General features: G+C 41.7%; 2 protein-coding genes across 2 annotated transcripts in view; one reads left to right on the plus strand and one right to left on the minus strand.

Moving 5' to 3' along the window:
• The window catches only part of LOC145439700 (uncharacterized), a 215,890-nt gene that overhangs the window by 94,709 nt on the left and 97,917 nt on the right, over positions 1-23,264 (plus strand). The gene's annotated exons all lie outside the window — the stretch shown is intronic.
• LOC145439688 (glycine receptor subunit alphaZ1-like) lies at positions 2,441-19,906 on the minus strand. The gene is made up of 12 exons (XM_080317235.1): positions 19,116-19,906; positions 17,317-17,419; positions 16,665-16,830; positions 16,378-16,445; positions 11,566-11,724; positions 11,184-11,328; positions 10,983-11,117; positions 8,508-8,722; positions 8,031-8,171; positions 6,054-6,182; positions 5,590-5,754; positions 2,441-3,023 (listed from the first exon to the last, which is right to left on the minus strand). The coding sequence occupies exons 1-12, from the start codon at positions 19,163-19,165 to the stop codon at positions 2,967-2,969; spliced, it is 1,533 nt and encodes a 510-aa protein (XP_080173361.1). The 5' UTR covers positions 19,166-19,906; the 3' UTR covers positions 2,441-2,966.

Consider the following 23,264-nt stretch of genomic DNA (forward strand, 5'->3'; position numbering starts at 1 on the left):
AGGAATCATTGGGGAATTAAATATCATATGCCGAAGAAACTCTGTATCAGAGACTCTTGAATAACCGTTTATACATCGCCCGAACTCACTGATTGGTAATTTTCATTTTGATTGGCAATTCGAAGTCTCAAACCGTACTTCGCGCTACAGATGGATACGTACATAATGAACTTGGGAATACCTCTCGCATAGTTTTATGAGGTGTCGGGTCGCCCAGGGTCAACTCAGGTCAACTGCAAATCACACTATCGCTTGATTGTGGAATGCGTCACACTCTGTACAGATTTGTTCTAAAAATTCAATCATGGCCACTCGATAACCGCAATGTGGTTAACCTTAAATATTTATGAGGTATCCAGGAGATGCAGCTATGATGTTTGGGTATGTGCATGGCAATGCGTGCTTTCACGTCGATAGTTACGTGAACTTTTCGGAGACGGTACGAACTAAAGTGTCAATTTCTTAGCCTCTACGGCCCACGCGAACCTAGTAATATCTGTGAGCCAACTCCGTATGAGAATTGTGGTATAAATTATTCATTCCGTCATCATGCGAACAACAACATCATTTCATAGATATTAAATTTATGTCTTCATATTCGAATGAAGTCGTTTGCATATCAACTTTGGCTTGCTTGCTGCATCATTCCAAAAGACAAACACGAAATCCCCTCGAAGACTGAGTATGTAACATCATATCCATGCTGTGTACTTTTCGACATAAGAAATGTGTTGCCAACAAGTGTGCAATGCTAGATAGCAATCGGTATTTCGTAGTGACTGACAATATCATAGGCAATTTTAGAAGCTGTGTACCGTGGCTAATCCCGTATGCCGGTGTTTTTTTTTACTTCGGTAGGAAACCGTATAATACCGCAATTTATAACTTGCCTGCAAGCTATACTCAAAATAACCAACTGGTCGCTATGGTGTCGTTGCGAATTATTTAGTCTTTTTCTCTGGATAAAGTCAGTTTAGCCTGGCAGGGTCGTGCAGGAATTCCACTCAAGCGGGTGGAAAGCGAGTGCCGTAGTTGGTTAAAGGGGCAGGGCACTCTAAAAATGATGTGGTCTGAAATTGAAGGGCAAAACGAAAAAAATGTTGGCCGCAGCCGTTTTCTTCAGAACGCCACCGTAATGGAGCTGCAATTTATTGAATTTCCACAGGACCTTCACGCTCCAGCAGTCACGCAGAGATTGAACTATATATAGTTGTCAGCCGATGTTATGAAGGAAATATGTCGTACACGCCAAGGATGGTTTAGATACCACGTTCAACGGAAGATGTTTAGTCAGGAGATTTATGTCACAATCGGGCCTAGTGTATTCTATTTCTTTAGGACAGAAATATATCATGTCTAACAATGTTTTATACATAAACAATGTTTTATACATAAGAATAGGACATGATCTATTTGTGTCAAAGAAAGAGAATACACTAGGCCCGATTATGACATAAATCTCCTGACTGAACATCTTCCGTTGAACGCGGTATCTAAACCACAATGGCGTGTACGACATATTTCCTTCATAACATCGGCTGACAACTACATAAAGTTCGATCTCTGCGTGACTGCTGGAGCGTGAAGGTCCTGTGGAAATTTCAATAAATTGCGGCTCCATTACGGTGGCGTTCTGAAGAAAACGGCCGCGGCCAATTTTTTTTTCGTTTTGCCCTTCAATTTGAGACCACATCATTTTTAGAGTGCAGTGCCCCTTTAAGCACCAGCGTCACGACACCAGTGGCAGTGGTACTAATTCCGGTTCGGACCCACTTCTATGTGTCGGAGGTTTATCTGGGCTCCTCATCGCTAACCTCGCTGCAATTGCAGTGCATGAAAATGCCTAAAAAGTCGGCGGCTACGATTCAAGTTACGTACGCACGAAAAACGAGAGAGACTGATGGCGGGAGAGCGCGTGAACGGAAGTCGTTTGTAATATGACTGAAAAGACTTCGCAAAGATTGATGTTACCGAACTTAATGTACGGGCGCAAATGACCTCAGAGTTTAAAAGCGCTAATGTTGTGAATAAAACAAACAAACAAATATCAGACGCAAACGGTTGATGAGAAAATCTTGGGATCTCAAGGGATTAATAATAAATTTATCAAAAGACTAGACCATGGTGTGATGTTGCGGTAATGCCGATACGATTATTACGAACTTCTCAACTCGTAATTAAAATTAACTGACCGTCATCTATTTGAATAAGAAATTGACATAGACATGGACTGCCAGATTATATTTTGTTCTTATAAATGAGGTGCCCGACTGCCGATGGCGTATAGCTGCGTCCTCTCTGCCCCAAATGTTGGACTTGTGATCAAGTTCACATTGAATGATTCGGAATAGGAATTCATGCACCATCGAAACATAGTGTCACATTGCTCATAGTCTAGTCTATATCGCTGGTAACTCTCGCAAAATTCACTCGTAGACATTGAAGCTTTATTGCGGCATGTACTTAATACACAACATTCACACATACCCATATACTGACAAGAATGTTTATCAACACTGAAGATAGCATTCAGTACAGTATAGATATCGTTAGAATATGAGCATGAAAAGCGTGGGGAAAACATGCCAATCGTCTATACACCATAACGATGATATCGTTTCGTGACTTTTGGTCATACTCTTCATTGCTTATACCCCGGAATGTATCACTTTAAATTGTGGAAATGTGGGGCGGACATGATGCTTTTGTTTGGCGTTTCATATAGCACGAACAAACGGCCGCACCATTCGAACAGCTAAGAGAAATTCCGCTGCTTCGCAAATAAATCGCGACCAATGTCGGGTTAATGTCTTTCGTTTCGTGCTGGCACATTTGATTATTGTGTCACGTAGCGATCGGTATATATACTGAACAGTAATGATTAATGGGAAATATTCGCATAATGTTCTTCACTGCCGGCAAGAAAAGACATTCCTCCAGATCCGAATTTGATGTACACATTGATTTCAGTGGAAGTACAATGTTGCGCCGTCTAGAGCGACCTCCAAGTCATCTCTCTTCGCCTGTTGATGTAATTGTTTTTGTTAATTTCCTGAAGTTGCGTGGCTACTTTCCACAGAAGGTGCAGACGACCAGAGGCCGTCACCTTAGCAGTTAGCAATAACCAGGTACTTTTACTTTTTCGAAGTACAGTTCTAAAGTAGGATTTTCATGCTGGCAACTTACTCGAGCGGATATATTTTATAGGCTATTTTGACTTCTACTTAACCACTTATTAGGTGAAACTACTCACTATTTGCATTTAAAAACTATAAAGTAGTGGGAGACAATGTTCCCTCTAAGCTGCGCACGTGCGCAAATGCGCAGTGCTGAGCCGGTCTCTGCGCACAGAAAATCTTGGCTGCGCACAAAAAATCCGTAGGGATGACTTTTTTTTCTTTTTTGAATTGCTGTTCTCCAATATGCAAGTACAAGCACCAACATTGTTGAAAAATCCATCCCCTTGCAAACGTTGATCGGGAAACGCTGCAACTGTGCACTGTAGGGCGTTGAATTACATCTTACATCAGCTTAAAAATTTAATATTATTCAATTCGTTTTCTGTCGATTAGGTAATATCTATAATTACCACATTTTGGAAATCTGAAAAGAGGACACTTTTGCAATACCGGAGGAAAATACTGAAAAATGGTGAATTGTTCCCACTTCGTAGTCGCAGGGCCGTAACTGCCGCACCCGGGGGGGGGGGGGGGGGGTGAGCTCGAAGGGGGCCCAAAATTATTTTGTGAATTAGCATAAAGTACAGGGTATGTTTCAAAAATTTATGCAGCTTTTTCAACAATTTTTCGCACTGCGCGCGATTTCAAGTCGCCAAATATCTTGATTATTGGGTACTCTTTCCCCAATAAAAATACGGTAGATTTATAGAAATGGGCATATCGGCGTTGGCCATTACCGCGCCACGACGCACTAAGACATATAAAGTCTTAGGCCATGTAACATGCGACCAATCCGAAATCGTGTGATCTTTCAGTTTGTTACGTTTGGGCGATTTTATATTTTTTAATATAACAGACAGGAGGTCACGAAATAACATCATGTAACGAAGTCATACCAACGGGTCCGCCCGCCCGAAGATTTCCAATTATTATTTACGGGCTCTGCAGTTTCAAAGACACCTCACTCAGCTCTACCGGTAAATCTGATTATACGTGAGCAGAGAGGACAAGGAATTGATAGCAAAAAATATGCATTTCCCGATCTTATTGACCGATTTTATCACGAATTATCGAAAACTTTCGCGCTTCGCGCTGGCTCACTAAACAGTACCACTATAATTTCGTGGCAAAAGCGAACAATGTAATGGGGGGGGGGGGGGGTGGGGCAGTTTATCACCCTATGGAAGCCCAAGACTCAAGTTTTTTGGGGGATGGGGGCGGGCTAACGAAGTGCTGTTTCGTTCCTGCCAACGGGTATATACACCGGGAGATGTTAAATTATTATGGAGGGGTCCTACCTTTTCAAAAACACCTCCCTCAGCTCTACCGGTAAATCAGATTACGTGAGCAGAGAGAGGATAAAAATTGATAGCAATATATACGCAATTCCCGATCATATTGACCGATTCAGTCATGAATTATAAATATTTCTTATGCCTCGCGCGTTTAGGCAAGAAAAGGTGACTCAGTAAACGTAAACCCAATGAAGCAGATAAGTAACGGGAAACAGCGTATAGCCTGAGGGGGGTCTGGGGGGCGAAGGCCCCCAGAAGTTCTGCTTATCACAATATGGGGGGCCTGGTTGCGCACTGTTGTCCAAGGGCCTGCGCAGTGAGTTGGCATGTTTGCGCACACTCGCGAAAAATTAGAGGGAACATTGGTGGGAGATAAGTTTGCAACCGTAAAATAATGAAATGGTCATGACAACCGGGTGGAATAGTCCATGCAGCACGGTAATTGAATATGTTTTCCAAAATGGCACCTGATTGTAGCGTTATTAGTCATTTTGTGTTAGTCGCGAAGATGTATCTTGCAAATTGTAGAGTAGCCATTAGCCAAGCTATCTACGATTACCCATACTATAAGTTTATTAGGCTATTGCTTTTCATATACCTGTCAATTGCTACTGCCACGTCAAGTAGTTTTGAACAGAGGCGTCAATTTTGGCACTCAAGTAAGAGTAGCGATTTTCCAAACCTGTCAAAACTAACTTCAAGTGGAAGTATAAAATAAAGGTATGAAAGGTACTCGGGTAGTTTGTAAAAGTAGCCTTGGCCGAGCTGTAGCATACTTTGCCTAGTTAATCGGAAGTTGCGACTTTCAAAATTGCATTTTCCGACATACAGGGGCATGGGCGTGGACAATTTCACCCAGTCGTTATGACAATTTTACTGTTAAAAAGTTACAAAGAATGGAATGACGATGGACCGTTCCGTCCCCTGCGGGCCACGCCAATGCTCCTATGCCCCGCTGTTTGCTAAGACAACCGAGGCTGCACTTAATATCTTCATGAACCATCATGCGCACGAAACAAAAGGCATTGCAGGAAATGGAGTCTTCCACGCGAAGTGCAGAGGTGTCGCATGTTGCTTTCTGCGCGTTACCGGGCCGACGGCAGGTATTTACTTACTTGGTACACAACGTAGTAATAAACGCAGAACAATATGAAGCTAGACGGAAAAAGTAGTCTCGAAATGAAGTCAACTTGCTTCGCCTTCTCTCGGTTTTTTGCCCGATCCTTCTGTTTTGGCGTCAACGTGATACCGGCTTCAACGTCACCCAGTGATTTCGCGCGCTGTTTGATGAATGCTAGGATAAGTCATAACGCTCCCGGCATCAATACGTGGCGCGCCGACTCCAACGACAAGCATAATGACCAAGAATGCCAAGCCAAGGTCAATACATCTTTAGTTCTTAGATAGGTTCAAAGCCTTCAAGAGTTAGGCTATGCAATGTGTAGTGTAGTGTATGCTTCGCTGCACACTCAGTTATAACGCAATCAAGTGGTAGTCTGAGTACACAGGAGAACGATGTGCGGTCTGGAATTGGTAATCTTGGCATGGAAACTGAATTATGAAAACAAATAAAGTGCACCTCATTTTTGGATTTAGTTGTGCTCTCCTCCACGACGTATTGTAAACACATGACTTCGCAAGGTACTTCCACACCGTTCAGGGTCGTTTTAAAATCTTTACACGCGTAGTCTACAGGCGGCTTTATCATCTGTTCAAAAATATAGAGTTATAAATTTGAAAAAAATAGCTTATGGACAGGTCTCGATTTATTCCAATTCATGCCAATTAGCCGCAAACCCAAACAGAGCGACTGACGCTTTAGACCAGGGGTGGGCAAACTTTTGAGCTCGCGGGCCGCATTCAACATCTGAATCCATTCGCGGGCCGCACTATATAAAATCGGGATTATAAACCAAAATGCAATATTGGTATTGGATTATAATAAGGACATGGACATAATAGATATGCTTATTTAAAACAGTGGCGAGATTTCATAGGCTGGTCAACCTCAATAACCAATTTGTCAAAACTATAGAGATGAAAGTCGGTTGTCTCGATTCTTAGAACAGGATTGAAATTTAAATCTGTGAGCAGTGAGCAGAGATCTGTTCATAGATTTACTAATTCCTCTTTGGGTTCAGTTCCAGGACACACAATGCTAACAGCATCATAACCATGTTAGATTCAAACACGCTTCTACTATTTTCAGATAAAATATAAATACCCTAAATCTATAAGCACAGCACTAAAATAGTTAAAGCTGGAGTGGCCAATCTGAAATCACACTCGTGATCAGAATTATGTCAATCTCGTTTAGGATTTCTGTGATTTTTAGCAGTTGAAACCTTCCAGACTCTGGGGGCCTTGAGATGGTCGCGTCATAAATTAAACATAATACTAATATTGGAAGTATTTACCTTGGAACAGTGGTTCTCAAACTTTTTAAGACACACCCCCTTGCGATGGTGAAAGATTTCTTCGCGCCCTCTTATCGTCATATCACAAAACGCAACCAGGATGCTAGAAAACCTAACGGATAATTTGTTGGCATGGAAGGTTACGTCTGTGGATGATAGATTTTTAGATATGAAATTCAGACTAAATACAAAGCAATAATTAGGAAGATGGTGCAAATCGCGCGGAGCGCGAAAATTTTTTTCAGTCGAGCTCGGCTTCGCCCCCCCCCCCATTCAGATGCCTTCACGCCCTCAAGGGGGGAGGCACGCCCGCCAGTTTGAGAACCACTACCTTAGAATTATCATGGTGAAATATACTAAGAAAAAGTTTAATTAGTTCCTGAATTAATTCGATATTTACTACGCATTTTATCAATATTTTTAATAAGTTTCTTTAGACTCTCGCGGGCCGCACAAAACGGTGTTGCGGGCCGCATGCGGCCCGCGGGCCGTAGTGTGCCCACCCCTGCTTTAGACGTACAGTTAGGGCTGCACTTAAAAGAAGAGGTGCGCTGCGCTCAAAAATGTTTTAAACAGTGTTTTAAACAAATGCTATTTCAAAGAAAATTGTTTTTTTCAAAAGTTGTATAGTTGTGCCATAATTGTGTGGATACTTTCGAATATCTTGTAATATGAGCCTTCGGTATACAGGCACCATATGGTCGGAGTATACGATATGGAATGGTTGGAGGCGGAACACTGAAACAGTCTTCGGTTCAACAGTTATGGCACGTAGTTATGTATCGTTGCAACGGAATGGATGTTCTGATGATGTTAACCACCTACCGCAAATATGCTACATAAAGATGTAGTCCTGGTCAAAGATATTTTTGGTCCCCTGAAGACAGGGGCTAGGAAACCTTTTTGGTCAAAGAAGCCATAATAAGCCTATACTTTCAATTGTCAATGTCAATCCATTGCGACGTCATAATTGGATATCAGTGTCGTCATGGATGAAAACAAACACACAAAAATACAACGACCAGGTTTTAAGCATGTCCGTTTTAAATGTAACCTCACTTATAATACGTTTTCTTCGATGCCCCGCTGGCTGATCGGGATATCCATGCAGTGATTATAACGATGGAGCCGTTGTGTACCTGGAATAAGTTCGCGATTGGTTTGAAGTAGGGTCCTGCTTTGCGGATTAGGTAGTTCACCAGTGCAAATTCCAATAGAGCGGCGAAAACGAAGAGCAGGCACACCGCAAACCAGACGTCGATAGCTTTCACGTATGACACCTGTGGGTAGAGTACATGAAATGACGGAGTGATGACTTCACGATTGCGTTGCTTACTGAAGTTGGCTTATGGCTATGGATGACACATCTCAAGAACTAGACTAGGATGGCGTATATCTTAACATAGTTTTCTTCTGTCTAGGAGGCTCGCTGTAGTTCTCATAATCTGCGCCAGCCTTCTTATACCAAGTCTTCCTTGTTTGTGTCTTCCACTCGTGATGCCGTCCAGTACCGAGCGATGTTCGTTGCCTCATTGGCATCTCCAACAGTGATCAATGATGTGCTAACGTCACGAACAAAACATCAGCCGTAGGCCTTTCTACGTGTCGGAACTTACCTTAGGAAGGGATGCCCGAGCACCGGAACTTTGTGTCGTCATAGTCAGTACTGTTGTAATTCCGAGCGCCGTTCTGGCGGGTGCGGCATCCATGTTGATCCAAAATGCGACCCACGACAAAATCACAATCAACATCGACGGTGCGTACATTTGGATAATATAATATCCCGTTTGCCTTTGAAGTATGAAGTCAGCCCCGAGACAAGGGAAAGATCCTGTATTATACGTACTGAATAATAAATTTTGAAAATACTACAGCGAGGATTCATTAAATAACGTTGAAGAAGATCCGAGACAAAACAAAGTGGCTGGTTCATTGTTTCACGATATCAAACCCAGATTTGATTCGAGAATCTCTTAAATTCAAACAATTCAGCAAGGTGACTTATAAATCAATGCAAAAGGCAGAGGTCTCAAACACGTGGCCCGCGAGAGCATTTTGTGTGGCCCGCGACGGCATTTTGGGATTTCAAGTATTCAACAATATATTCAAGTGCCATTTATCTTTTTTAGATATAACAACTTAAAGTTCACGCTAAAACTATTACAAAAACCACTGAAATCTCAGCAAACTGCACTATCACATCACTTTAAAATTTACCATACGGTATTATAGATCGGCTATTACGATAAATTTATAGTTCATGGTGACAAAGCATAACCCGTTGATGATTCGTGACTGAACATTGTGATTTGGTTTGGTGCGACCTTCTCGTAAAATTACTCGATTTCGGATTGACTGGGTGAATAAATATAAATGACTCGAGTTGAGTCGGGTCAAACGTCAAACTCAGAGAAGCATTTGCGACTCGGAACATTGACTTGGTAATCCTACAGACTCAACAATCTATGAAACTACCATGGGGAATAGTAATATATCAAAATGTCGTAGCTTGCGTCGCGTAGGGTACATAGCTATCTGATCAGGTCAGTATGGCAACCATTTGCATTCTGTGACCCCCGTGACGTAAAGTTGGTTACATGCTGGGAGCTGTTTGGTCTCTTTATCCATGTTATCATCGGTGGTGAGTATGGTGATAGTAGTACGCTGTACAGCTGTAACACAAATTAATTATTTGCCGATTGGACATTTCTATTCCATGGGTTCTTAACCAGGGTCCGCAGAAGTCATCGGGGTACGAAGCACCACATCAGGGTGTCGATATGCATTCTTGAATAAGGCCTATATGCTGTGGAATGTATTCTTGACCAACTGGAATATAGTCTTCGCGCTACGTGCGATTTCATGTGAATGGGCTCTCTGATTTTAATATAGGTACCATCAGAAACTGTGTTGAAAATGAGCAGGGGCTACGAGAAATCTCATTGCTAGCACAAGGGGTGCGATCGCTAGAAAGGTTAAGAAGCAATGCTATTACTACGGCTCAACAATCATTATATTAAAGTTGTTATTGATATGTTCCAATAATAATAATAGAAGGCAAAATCTCACGATGATTTAATTTGACTTTGGCAATGACAGTAACAATAGCCTATACTTATCACGACGATATCAAAACTAGGATTAGGCTACACCGGTCAAATGCTCTGATATCAGATCAATCTTCAGTACATTTTAAAATATTCTACATATGATTGTGACGCGTCAAAGGTCCACTATAAGCTGCAATATTATAACCCGACAGTTTTACGATGTCATGATGCATCCTCTCGCATGACGTCGATAACTCATTAATTAAAAAAAATATGCCGGGCACAAAAACAATTTTATTCAAATATTCGAAAATGTGATTATTCCGTGTCAAGCGTGAATATTACAATAGTAAATTACATTTTTATGATGTTTGTGGAACGCCTGACAAGATAACAAGATAGCGTAATGGTTAAGCGTCCCGTTTCTTGATCGGTAGGTCGTGGGTTCGATTCCCGGCCGGGTCAGACCTAAGACCTGATTAGTAACACTGGTATCCATGGCTTCCCTGCTTGGCGCTCATGCAATATTGGGATAGCATGGAGGGGTGGTGCATGATGACTTAGAAAGCCGTAAAGGGTATATCTGCACTTCCTTGTCCAGCGGCATATGCACATCATGCACTCATGGTATGCATATGCGCAGATCGTGTGTATGTATATCATGAGACGGTGTATATGCCGCAAAAACATCAAGGACAAAAATACACTACGTCCTTTCCTTTCCTTCCTGTCTGCAAGGTCTGTCAAATAAGGCCTACTTAGAAATTATACATTGAATATCCCTATTATTGATGCTGCGGCCCGCAGCGTCATCAAAAACTAGGAAATTGGCCCGCGAGCACGTTTGAGTTTGAGACCTCTTGTATAAGGCAAATGCATTGTGTATCTATGGCCTATGTCATGCAATGTCACATCTCACTAAAATATGTATACAATTTATATTCAATAGTATAAAATATATATTACAATACTATATACTATAGAAACACATATATTGTTATTGCATATGTTAATAAACGAAGTAACGGTATGTGGAATTACCAGTGTCAAATTTCTTCGTGCATTTTTTTACTCTGTAACCTCTGATAACGAATTGTGGAAGTTGCAATGTTTCAGGTAGCTGGACCGCGTCTTCGGTATCCCAATCAAAGATTGCAGACGTCATATCATATCCAACTGTGAATGTCGCCGTTGTCGCATTACCGTAAGGGGTTAGCCCAATGCAAACGGGTGCTAACTCACAGCTTTCCATTTCCAAGTTGCAAACCTGGACATCCATTGGAAAGTGGCGGAGGTGCATGTCACACGACAGTGTCAGGGTCACGCGTGTGCTGGAATATATGTCACCATTGTGATACACCCGAACCAGTTTGTTGTCAGAAGTTACCTGGAAAATAGCTTTATGGTTAATGGATGGAGTGCGGATAAGGTTTCGTTCAGTGTACTATTCCCGATCAATCGATAGACTTTATCGTAATCTCCATGACACGTAGACAGCGATAAAATTATCGCTGTCTCTATGGTCTAGTCATAATGTTGTCGTTGTTATGATAAATGGTGCTTGGCAGCTATGGTCTTGTGAATAAAGTCGCTTCTATTTCTGTACTGGCGACACATAACTTACCACATGAAAATTCGCATGCTTCTCATTAGAAAAATACACATCCGGCTTCCAAATCTTCGAGAGCACGGACGGGTCCAATGCTATCGGCTTATCCGTGAAGCTGTGAGCTAATCTCGGGTCGTTCCAACGCATTCTCAGGAAAATGTTAATCTTGTAGTCCTAAATAATCGGCAAGTTCTTGCACTGTTTAGCGGTCGATAAAATGATGATGATGACGTCAGACGCATGCGCTGTGTAACAACACTCGCAGTCTCGCATGCAACAAAATTTGACGTTCATCTGTGGTGAGGTGCTTTTATTGCTCGACACATGCATGGTAATGGTTCATTAAATCCACAATAAGTTGATCGAAAAACAGTTTTTATGTGTAGGAAGCACCATATATAGCAGAGCATTTTGGTCATGCTATTCGATGGCGCAAGGGCAAGATGATAAAATGCCCAACTAGATATTGGATGACTACATGACACCGCGTAAGTAAATGTAAATTGAAAATATTATTTAGTTCGATAACATAGATTGCAGATACTATATAATTTCAAATATCTGCAGAATGTTCGGAGGACGATTGCAGTATGCGCATGAGTCGACGTAAATCAGGGGTCGCCAACTCAAAACGGGTCGCAGGCCACTTTTCAAATTTCGTAGCGGCCGCGGGCTGCATGAATGCTGTATCGACATAAAATAGGTCACGTATAGCTTCGCAACCACGTTTTAAAACTTCATGTCACTCCAACGCTGAGCTATCTAACATAGGCGATGGGCATAGTTACCACAAAATAAGTGATATTTTATCAAAGGAATACAAGTACAACAAAAATCATGATAATCAATTTCATTTTGAATATGAACTCTGAGCTGTGCACGATACCTGGCAACGCTTTTCAGCGACCAAGGAATCGATATTGGGGCTAGCGAGAGACGTAACTAGCTGAAAGACCATCTCCACGTAAAGCTTGATTTTATGACGAAGCCCTAAGCCGGCCTTGGCAGTGTTTGGGCCATTGCACGTCAAGGTAATATGCCCATTCATATCAGGTGATTTTCCCTCGAGATGGAATGCTGTTGCCATCGCCAAAGCCTGCCGTTTTAGTTAGGGGAACATATTATTTTGAACCAACAACAACAATAGGCTGAAGCTCTAATCAATTTCAGCATTTCAAAATGCTTTTCTCAGCATTTTTCCGAAATCTCAAATCAAGTCGCGGGCCGCAAAATACGACCTCGCGTGCCACATGCGGCCCGCGAACCGCGTGTTGGTGACCCCTGACGTAAATCTTCTTCCAAAACAAATGTTCTATATAATCATGTTGAATTTGCTTCTCTAATTACGAATTATGTTGTTATTGTCAGCCTCGGCGATTCTGCTACGTTATTATGATTGCTGTTATATATATCAGCCGTTCAATCTAAAGTAGTAATGAAGTTGCATTGGGCGGGAGTTTGTATATCAGACTCTTGCTTAAGGCTTATGTGCATTGTACTGTACAGTGTACAGTGTACACCAGGGGTGTCAAACTATAGGATTCAAACCTTCAAATCGCTCGCAGGCCGCACCAGTCAACTGATTTCAAAATGTTACCTAATGCTCCCGCTTTTCACTTGTATACTTATCAAGCATATATAAACAATGTTACATCGCATCACAGACCACAAGGGTTTTATTCGCGAACAATGTTGTTGTTGCTTGTGGTATTCATGGTGTTTGTCAACTACAATGGTCAGTTACAACAGGCCGATATTCCTTGGTTTTTATTCCGTAACTGCCGGCTTGTAGCACGGCACGGCCCACTTATAGGCTTTTTTAAGACACCTAGATAAACCTAGACGCCTAGACAAACCTCCAACACATAGGTAGGAATTCTGGAGTCGACCTCGGTCGGACTCGAACCCATAACCCATTGGTGTCGCAGCTGTGGATTATACCACTACGCCAGGGCCGGCCAACCCGTGGCCCGCGGGCCAAATGTGGCCCGCGAGAAGGTTTTGAGTGGTCCGCGAGGTAATTTCCGAAATTTCTAATATCATCAAAAATGGATTGCACAGATTGTGAACTTGCAAGGCGAACCAAAAATTTGATTAGTCTGGCCGCAAGACTTAAGACGTGATGACTAAAATATCAGTTCCGACGCATTGACAGATCCATCAGCCATTCACATATTGGTATATCTTCGTACACTACAATAAAGCAGAATGATTTGCGATAGATTTATCAAAGGTGAAAATTTTCTACAAGCTTGGTGCAACATGTTGTCACATGATTTCTTGTTTTTAATATTATTGCCCTTTTGTGAAAATGGAAGAATATCTAATGTATCAGATTGAGTCTAACTATATTCGCGATTACGAGTTCAACATATAGCCTATGCGACATTGCGTTTGCACTCGCAGTAAGACCGCCGACTATGAAACGTATAGACACGAAATGATTGACGCATGTTGGTCGCAGCTTTCGATATCGATATGTCCATGCGCCGAATAGCCCAGTCTTCGCAAACTGAGCCCAGCGATATACAACAGGCTCGCAATATAGTCAAGTGAAAATATTATTGACCTATGAACTTCAAAAAATTTTCGTGCTTCGCGCGGCTAGTGGCCCGCGCAATAGCTCGTCAATCGAATGTGGCCCTTTGGCTGAAAAGGTTGGCCAGCCCTGCACTACGCTATCTCGCCACTTTCGTGAATAATGGAATTGGTAAAAGTACGATTGGCCGGTTGCATACATTTATGAACCGCGGAAACAGTGGCGGTAACGACTATCTAAGTCGGCATATTTCTATGGTGCCTTTGCTTAAGTCGTAATTTGGCGTTAGCCATGGGTGTGCGTTGTGAGGACTACAAGACATTCAACTGTAAACGCGGACGCTGGACTTTGGTTCATTATTATTATATCGCGATTCGGATTTCTCTGGATAATGCGGACCTTTTTGAATTGGAAGTGACACGGCCGTGCGACCACTGATATTTGAATGATATTTTTCTGTAACTAATATATTCTCTTTGTAAACTGCATGTAACGGTTCCACATTGGCGCTTTCGCTTCTGTGGAAACCTATACTTATTCTTCCATTTTCCATAAAACCCTGAACAAAATGTGCACTTTTGTCTTTTCGAATTGGGTGTTAATGTGATCGACTAGTTCCTAGTTGTAACTAGAACTATGGTGAAACCACAACACCCCAGTCGGGTGGTTATAAAGTGGCCTATGAACTCTACTCAACATTTGCTTTCTTGAGGAATTATTTGATGGAAGTGTTTCCTTCAAAACCTCTCAACATTCGTTACAAATTTGCGTGTGCTGGATATGATGAGCATTTTTCTATGTAGTCAGAATTGCTTCGCAGGCCGGATGCGGCACCCGTGCTGTACACTGTACGCCAGTATCAGTAGTTGTTGCGTTGTTACGCGCAATTTCCGTGAACGAATCGAGCATAACTACAGGGATATCTGGACCAGCCTAGATATCCCTGGTATCTAGACGAGTCAATGGTGTTGCAACTTGTCAAAAAGTCTCCATACAGCACGATAAGCCGGAAGAGCCTCACCATATTTTCTTGGTGGAGCCCGTAAAAGCGGTTGACGTATATCGAAATATTACTGTAAACCGGCGATCCTATAAACCAGAACATTAGGATACAGATATCAGAGCGTCTTCTCCGAATCGCACTCTCTTCAACACACTGTAATAATGCAATCTGCGACGCGCCACGGCGTGCGTTATACGTTACAGACCAAGGAGTCAGGACCGGATTTGACTGATTTTGTGATGTTACAGGGCTGCTGAAATTCTATAACTGATGATTGTACTCGGCCCTTCGCAATGTATAGTGCAGTTGCTTATGATGGGACGGTCTCCGAATCGTCAGTTGGTAGACAGCATAGTTTTGAGAGAACTGCTACCTCGTAAAACTACATTTTGAAGGCAGAGAACGTCTATTCACCTTACGTAAGATTTCCACCTGCTGCAATTTTAATTCGTCTTCCGCGGGTAATAAAGCAAAAGACGTCGTACTAGAGAAAAAAAATTGGACCATGCTGAATCCAGTAAAAGGGTTTTACATAAAATTTAACCGGAATTGAAATTTTAGGTAAATTGGATTCGATTATTGTACACTGTGAGTGATTTGATACAGTGCGGGTCTTCTGACCTGGAAGCTATAAATTGCATCGCCTTTTCACAACTTCGTTCCCTGCCGCCATGTGTTCATATTAGGGCTGCATTTAAAACAAACGATATTGAAAAAAAGCTTTTTCAAAATAAGAAAATTTTGTTTTTTCGAACGTTTTTTGGTCATGCCATAATTGCGTTAAAATACCACCGAAAAATATGTAGTATCAGACTACGGACGATTTGCCCCAACCTGGTAGACGTATAAGATATGGAGTGGCCAGAACCCACGAAATCGTCGTGAGTCGATAGTTATGGCAAGTAGATATAAATCATTGGTACGGAATGAGTGTTCCGATGATGATGAACGGCGACCGTAAAAATGCTGCATAGCGATGTAGTACTGGTTAAAGATTATTCTGATCTGTTTATGACAGTGGTCGGAAGCCTTTTTCGTAGAAGGAATCGTCTTTACCGTATATTTTCAATAGTCAATTTCAATCCCCTGTGCACAATTACAGATTTGTGACGTCATGGCAAAATAGAAAAAAAACATATTTTGAACAAGTTTGTTTTAAATTGATTTTACTTTTAAATGCAACCCCATATGGTTCACATACGGGGCTTGTCGTCACACCACATGCCTTTGGAGACAAGCGCAACAAATTCCGGCCCTGTCTCGATAATTTAAATACATCGTATACCATAGTCTGTTCGTTGATGGAGTAAAATGAGTTCACAAATACGGAGATGTTTGTTCGCACAGGTTTTTCTAGAGATATCAGAAACATCATGTCATAAATTTGAAGATATAAGTAAAAGCCAGTTTTATATATGTGTGGATCAGTATTTGGATAAATAATGATGGATCTCACACATGTGGTCCTTCGATAGTCATATTACCGCCTTTCACATCATACGAGACAGGCAGAAGGTTTCACAAAGTTTTTTCCATATGCGAGAACACAGCATAACAATACATTGGCTTTACCGTTGTAATTAGGTCTTATCCTCGGGTCGTAACCTACGAGCATGCCATCGAGAAAGTCGGTGAGGTTACGATCTTTATTCTTCTCGCGAAGGGCGTCTTTGGTTTGACTCCGTTCTAAATACGTGTCTGATTTCCTATCTCCACTCTTCCTGACATTCCACATTTCCTGAACACACGTATTGATTTCAAGGTGAAGGCCCCAGGTTTCCGGACGTAATGGAAGAACCATTGCCAATGTATGTGGTTGGGGACTTGAAATTGAAGCCGTGTTAAGACAGCTGTTTTATACAGTCGAGATAAAACTCTGGAATCATCATTAATAAGTCATCATAACCAACTGGCAGATTTGGTCGAAGTACTCAGCGCCAGTACTCAAGTATATAAGTAAACGTAACGTCGTAAATTTCTACTAAAATGGATGCTGGTTTACCTAAAACATGTGGAAGTAGAAGTGAAAGTAGTCTAAATACGTATGTACTTGAGTAAGTATAGCGCAAGTACGTAAACCTACTTGAATACTGCGAAATCGTAGAAGTACTTTGCTTCTGTTAATTTCAATGGATTGCAAGTATGCCATCAAACTTTCCCACAATATATCAATCCATTGATAAAATGTCTTGGAAGTCCGCGTTGTAAAATTATGGTCACATACCTGTTTGCTTGTCTGAACGCCAGCACTTGCGTCCTCTAAACCCGTACCATAGTTCTGTTGTGGGTTCTCAGACTGTATCGGTACCATATATTCTCCTGTGCAACTGAAACATTGCGAAATTGATGACGAAGTTAATGCAAGACACTATATGCAAGAATACTTAGCGCGTAGTTGGAAAAATGCACATGCACATGCAGAAGTGCGTCTGTCAGATATTCTGATTTCGATTACTATGGCTATGGATTACAATGGAAGTGCGAGTAAGCCTAACATAAGCTATGAGATATTGGTATGGATCAGTATAATCTAAGCAACGCAGCATGTTCTTGTGTAAATGAAGGTCGGACTGGATGAAGAAGTCATTAATTACGCGGCTACGGAGAAAGACCTTTTACAAAGATGCACAATGCGCATCATAAATTAGCAGGCCTACATTTGTCTGATCCGAAATTGGTCGAAGAGTGAAATTTTTATTTGCTATTTCCTTTATCCCTGTAGTTGATTTACTTTTATTTGAAAAGAGAATAAGTCATGCATCTGTCACAGTAAGAAAGCTCTACCGATATCCTGGTTTAATATGACAACTTATATCAGGGGCGGGCAACATAAGGCCCGCGGGCCGGATCCGGCCCGCGACGGGATTTTTTCCGGCCCACGGCCACTTACCCGTCTTCTATGATAATGTGGCCCGCGGCCCCCGTCTGCCGAGATCCTTCACTACTTGCTTTAAAGTTTTAACGTTAATATTTTAGTTACTGTATGTTATTATACGTGTGTGCGCACTGCGCAGCGTGCGAGAGTAGAGCTTACGCGTAAGTTCGTCGAAGCGAGAAGACTTGCATTATCGGCATTTACCATGTACTCAACCCTAATGAGATGTTATCTTCGCAAATTTAGGGTACCGGGCTTATCGAACGCTTTGAAATCTTAATTAAGGATTGCGCCATAGTGTGCACCATATATGATGTGGACACAAGCAAATCTCCCGGCTCAGTAACATTGGTCTACGTCACACGTTCCATTTGGCTGAAGGCAATTTATGGTTAATAAGGCAACAATGCCGTCTGAGCAGCTCAGGAGCAAGTGCGCACGAGAGTGAGAGTGTGAATGCTCAATCGGTTGCGCAACAATGGCCAATACGCTTGCGGTTCGCGCTGCTCTCACTTGCTCCCAGACGGCATGATTGCGTCGCAATACCAAACCCATTACAATGCAGCATTCGAGGCTGATTTTGGGGGGTTCCAGGGTCACGAGCAGAATAAAAATTATATTTTCGCAATCAATACCGCGGTAGCTTTCGATTGATACCCATTTTATCAAATGTCGCGCTCGGTAAGCCGGTCACTATAGGACAATTTGATTGCATCGTGTCTTGATTAAAGAGAAGCAGACACGGAGGCGCCTTTATGACAATGCTGTTCTCAAATCTGCATCGTCTTCATCATTATCGGCGAGAAGTGGCTTTGAAGTGACATTGCTGTCGTTCAAATACATTCCTTAAATACGATTTATTCCGTGTATATGTGGATAAATGGGCGAATAATGCACGATTCAGTAATCCGGCCCGCCGACTGGAGAAGTTGCCCGCCTCTGACTTATATGGAACTAAACTCAATTTCAAATGTAGAAGTTTTTCAAAATATAAAGTAAGTTACCAGTGTACAGAGTGAATTCGATGACAAAAACAAAGGGAATATTTGAGCCACAACAAAGGTTTTACAAGAACAGGTATGTATATGACTTGATGTCATTACTAGATCATTCAAAATTTACACAGCAGAGTGTGACGATTTCAGTACCTGACATAATAGCAGAGGGTACAGAATATCAGAGCACCCAATGACTTCATTCTCGTCTGCGTATATTTCAAAATCTTTTCGTCGTGCTGCAATAAAAAATGACATGTGTAAATCTACTAGGTAAAATTTATAGGCGATAGCAGAAAAATAGACGGGCCAAAATATTCTCAACGGCTGCGAACACTATAGTTACACTGAACGCAGTGATACCAGCAGTATCTTCGGCAGCCCTTGCCTGTATATGTTGTTATCTCGTGAGAAATGGTCACGTGAAATTGGGGATGTAATACACACCTCTATAGTTTTGCTCTCGATCGAATACAATATGTAACTGATCCTGAACTGAACGTATATACTGCTGTCTATCAATATAGATGTGGTCTATAAGTGCGAACACATTGGACATTGTATATTATGTTTAAGTACGAAAATACAATTTCGTATGGAATATATCATTCAAGATTAATATTATATTCATGCTTTTCTGTCAAATATGAATACTGATGTAATCTCCTAACATCGTTTCGCAGTATGGCGGTGATGCGAGTTTGACAAGGTGAATTCATATACCGAAAGTCATCAAGTTACAGATCACTTGAGAGGGTGGCATTCAAATATAATTACGTCCACATAACGCTCATGCCTGGCAGAACTGAAGCTGCTACTGGTTAGACTTCCTTAAGTTTGAATGGCACCAGGAAAAAATGAGATTAAATGGTTTCGATTGAAGTTTGCAATTTCAAAGTCTTTCGGGTCCACGAACCCTTAATTCGTCTTGATGATTAGTTGCGTAATGAACTTGGGAATACGGATCGAATCGTTTTGCGAGGTGTCGGGTAGTTCAACGTCAACCAAGTTCAATCTCTCGCGTATATTATATACATTTAGCGCAGCTGAACCTCAGCCCCACAAGTTTTAGACGCAGCAATCATTGTCGACTCCACATAATAACACCGCGATAACGAACTTCAGAAGACTACAGTATATATAATATGACGGGTATGCAAGTTCTTAGATCGTAACTTACAAGCAATATACGAAGCTATATAAAGATCATGATATTATGGTCATCATAGAGGGCTCGGTACCGCAATTCGAGCTGTCGAATTCGAAGCAATTGTTAAGATTCGAGTAGTAACTTGATTAAATCTGGTTATCTTTGATAAATAAATGAATATTCATGTAGCTGCTACATTCGTGTGGCGAGATAGCGTATTAGTGATATAATCCACAGCTGCAACATTAATGGGTTTCGGGTTCTCTAAGGATATTTTTGGTCCGTATATGACAGGGGTTGGAAGTCTATTTCGTCAAAGGAGCGATATTTACCCCATATTTTCCATGGTGAATATCAATCCACTGTGACGTCACAATTGAATATGCGTGACGTCGTGGCTTGGAAAAAAATAAAAACATGTTTTAAACGAAGGCCTTGTTTTAACATGTTTGTTTTAAATTAATTTTTGTTTTTAAAACATAACCCTAGTTGGAGGTTTATCTATAGGCTCCTCCTCGCCATCTCATCCGAGTAAGCCAGACCTGGGTAAAGTGCGGCCCGTGAAATGTTGCTTGGAATTCAAAACATAAAACCTGGTTTCCGAATGTTGATGCGTGGACTAAAACCATAGGCAGTAGCAACTGAACAGCAAATTCGTTTGCTTTGAAGCCTGTTCATTATTACGCCACGATTACGCTTCCTGCGTAGGTCTACCTCGCGTGCTTACGCCAGATTCAAAATAAAGTCAATGTAGCATAGTTTGAGTAGCAATTAAAGTCACAAGAAATCATTTTTTCCATATAGTTTAGTTCAAACCTTCTTTGTTGCCATCGTCACATTACGCATTTTATGGTTTGTGTTTCAAATTATTACGTGATAGGTTTCCAAATCCCTAATTCATAAAACAAGTCAATCAGTGCTCGCGATTACTATATGACTCAACATATCTATCACCCATAAAAGATGAACGGGCACGTCAAAAAAGGAAGCTGAAAGCTGAAATTTGAAGAAAGTTTCGAGCACTAAATAATTGTATACTGGAAGTCAGAAGTAAACCTTTTAGTTTGTGTCGAGCATGCCACCGAGATTAAGGATTTAAAATTAAAGTCGGTCTTATGACAAGAACACGAAGACAGACATTCGGTCAAGGGAAAGCAAATTTCAGAAAAACTGCAAGCTTTGCTCAACATTATGGCTATTTAAGCTGCACACTGCTCGGAAGGCAGCGACCAAGACAATAAGCTTTGTACTATTCCAAATACATTTCAGTACAGTGGTCCTCGAACCGGGGGAGTGAAAGCATTTGAAGGGGCGAGAAACCGAGGTTAAATGAATTTTTTTCGCGCTCTGCCCAGCTCTTAGTTGTTGCTCTGTGTATTAATATTTCATAATTCTCCCATCAACAGCCATCATCGTCCATGGCATCAAACTATCCGTTGGAATTGCTAGCATTCGGGTTGTTCTTTTAAATATTTTGTGATATCATGATAAGGCCGCGATTGCGCACCCCTGGTGTAAGCAGTGTCTTATAAAAGCCTAGAAGTGGGCTGTGCTACTACAAATCGGCAGCAACGGAATAAAAATGAAGAAAATTGGCCTGGTGTAAATGAACATATAGTTGTCGAATTGGAATCGAAACAGTCCAGTTCTGTTCTCAAACTTTGACTGGGAGGAAACCTTTGATTGAATCCAGACGTCGACATCTATTCTCTCTGCTTACCTACCTACCGCGTGATGGAACTCAAGTTCTCGGACGACTAACCAATAACCAATCTCGCACCATGACTGTAATGAATAAATAACCTGTATCTAAAATCCCCGTCTTTAGCGTAAACCAGGAAGCGTTTGCAAGCCTGTCTCTTCGCAGAGAACATTTGTTTGTACCGTACGCTGACATCCCGACGTCAATCACGTTCGTTACGCTTGTCAAAATAATCCATGTCAGATGTCGGGTTTACGAACATTTAGGTTAAATGTAAACTCAACAGTCAACACCCAGCGCTCTGAATCAGCGCACACTCGGCCCCTATCCAAGTACTTTACGCTGGGGGTGAGAATTACTTGAAGTGAAGCTGCATAACGCTCGGATCGTTTTAATTTTAGGCGATAGTTTTGGAAGTATAATAGTCACACCCCGGGCGTTGCGATCAGCTTCTGGCCTAAGGAGCTAATCAGTACCTTCAATAGTCTGTTTAAAATTCCGCGAAGTTGAATGTATATTCGTGCGTTGCCCGACATTTGAGCAACGATTTAGATCAGGGTTTCTTAAGCTGGGGACCATGGGCCCCCTTGGGGATACGCGGAAAAGTTTTAAAGAGGTCCAGTCCACGAATGGCTAATATCGAAACTCCAACTACAAAGATACACATTCCTATAACTGGTCATCACGCGCACGCCGTGGCGAGGGATGGACGGTAGTGTTTACCTGCTTTTGTGATCAGGTAGCTGTTAGACATGAGATAGACCAGGTTGAGGCTGTGATTACGCTTGGGGTGGAGTGATGATTATTTTAATCAGCTTTAGCGAGTCTACGCAACCACCGAAAAACCGCACTAGAAACAAGATTAAGAACAACTTATTTAGATCATCAAATGCGATACAATGTTCATGAAAAGCGTCAATTGAGCAATGAGCATGCAACACTATGGCATGTGACATAAAAAACACCATAGTGGTTTTTAACCTTGTTTCATGCAGCGCCTCTTTTCTAAAATTGCCTAGGTCTGGCGTCCCTCCCATACTTTAAGAACGGTAGTAAAAACACGGGATAAGAGTTCAAAGTCCGGTCGGCCCTTTCGGGATAATAAACGTATGTGCTATATTCGGGATCAAATCAAGGCTGGGTACGGGCTCATACCATCTGGTTCGAGCCGGCTGTACACTGTACTGTACAAGTACACATATCGAATTCACCTCTGCGACTGGAAATACGGGGACGGTAATTGTGTTGGCTTTTGTTTTATTGCTTTCTGTGACTAGTAAATCAACCGAGATAGTGGTAGACATCTTTGCTCACATTGAATTTAGTACTGCACCAAGTTATTAACTTTAACATGAATGTATTCCAAACAAAGCAAACCATATTATATAACGCTCATGTGAAGTTGCGGGTCATAACACTAAGCAATATCATCGTCTATGATACGATGAAG

This window comes from Botryllus schlosseri, chromosome 5 (genome assembly GCF_051294905.1).
Source record: "Botryllus schlosseri isolate E-star chromosome 5, Bs_hap1, whole genome shotgun sequence".
NCBI lineage: Eukaryota > Metazoa > Chordata > Ascidiacea > Stolidobranchia > Styelidae > Botryllus > Botryllus schlosseri.

Excerpts from the sequence above, each read along its gene's own strand:
- LOC145439688 (XM_080317235.1), bottom strand. The coding sequence starts at position 19,165 with ATGAAGTCATTGGGTGCTCTGATATTCTGTACCCTCTGCTATTATGTC. Across the intron at positions 8,172-8,507 it reads CTCGGGCATCCCTTCCTAAG|GTGTCATACGTGAAAGCTAT; the intron begins GTAAGTTCCGAC and ends CTCTACCCACAG. Across the intron at positions 3,024-5,589 it reads ATTACTACGTTGTGTACCAA|GCGAAGAGAGATGACTTGGA; the intron begins GTAAGTAAATAC and ends TTACATCAACAG.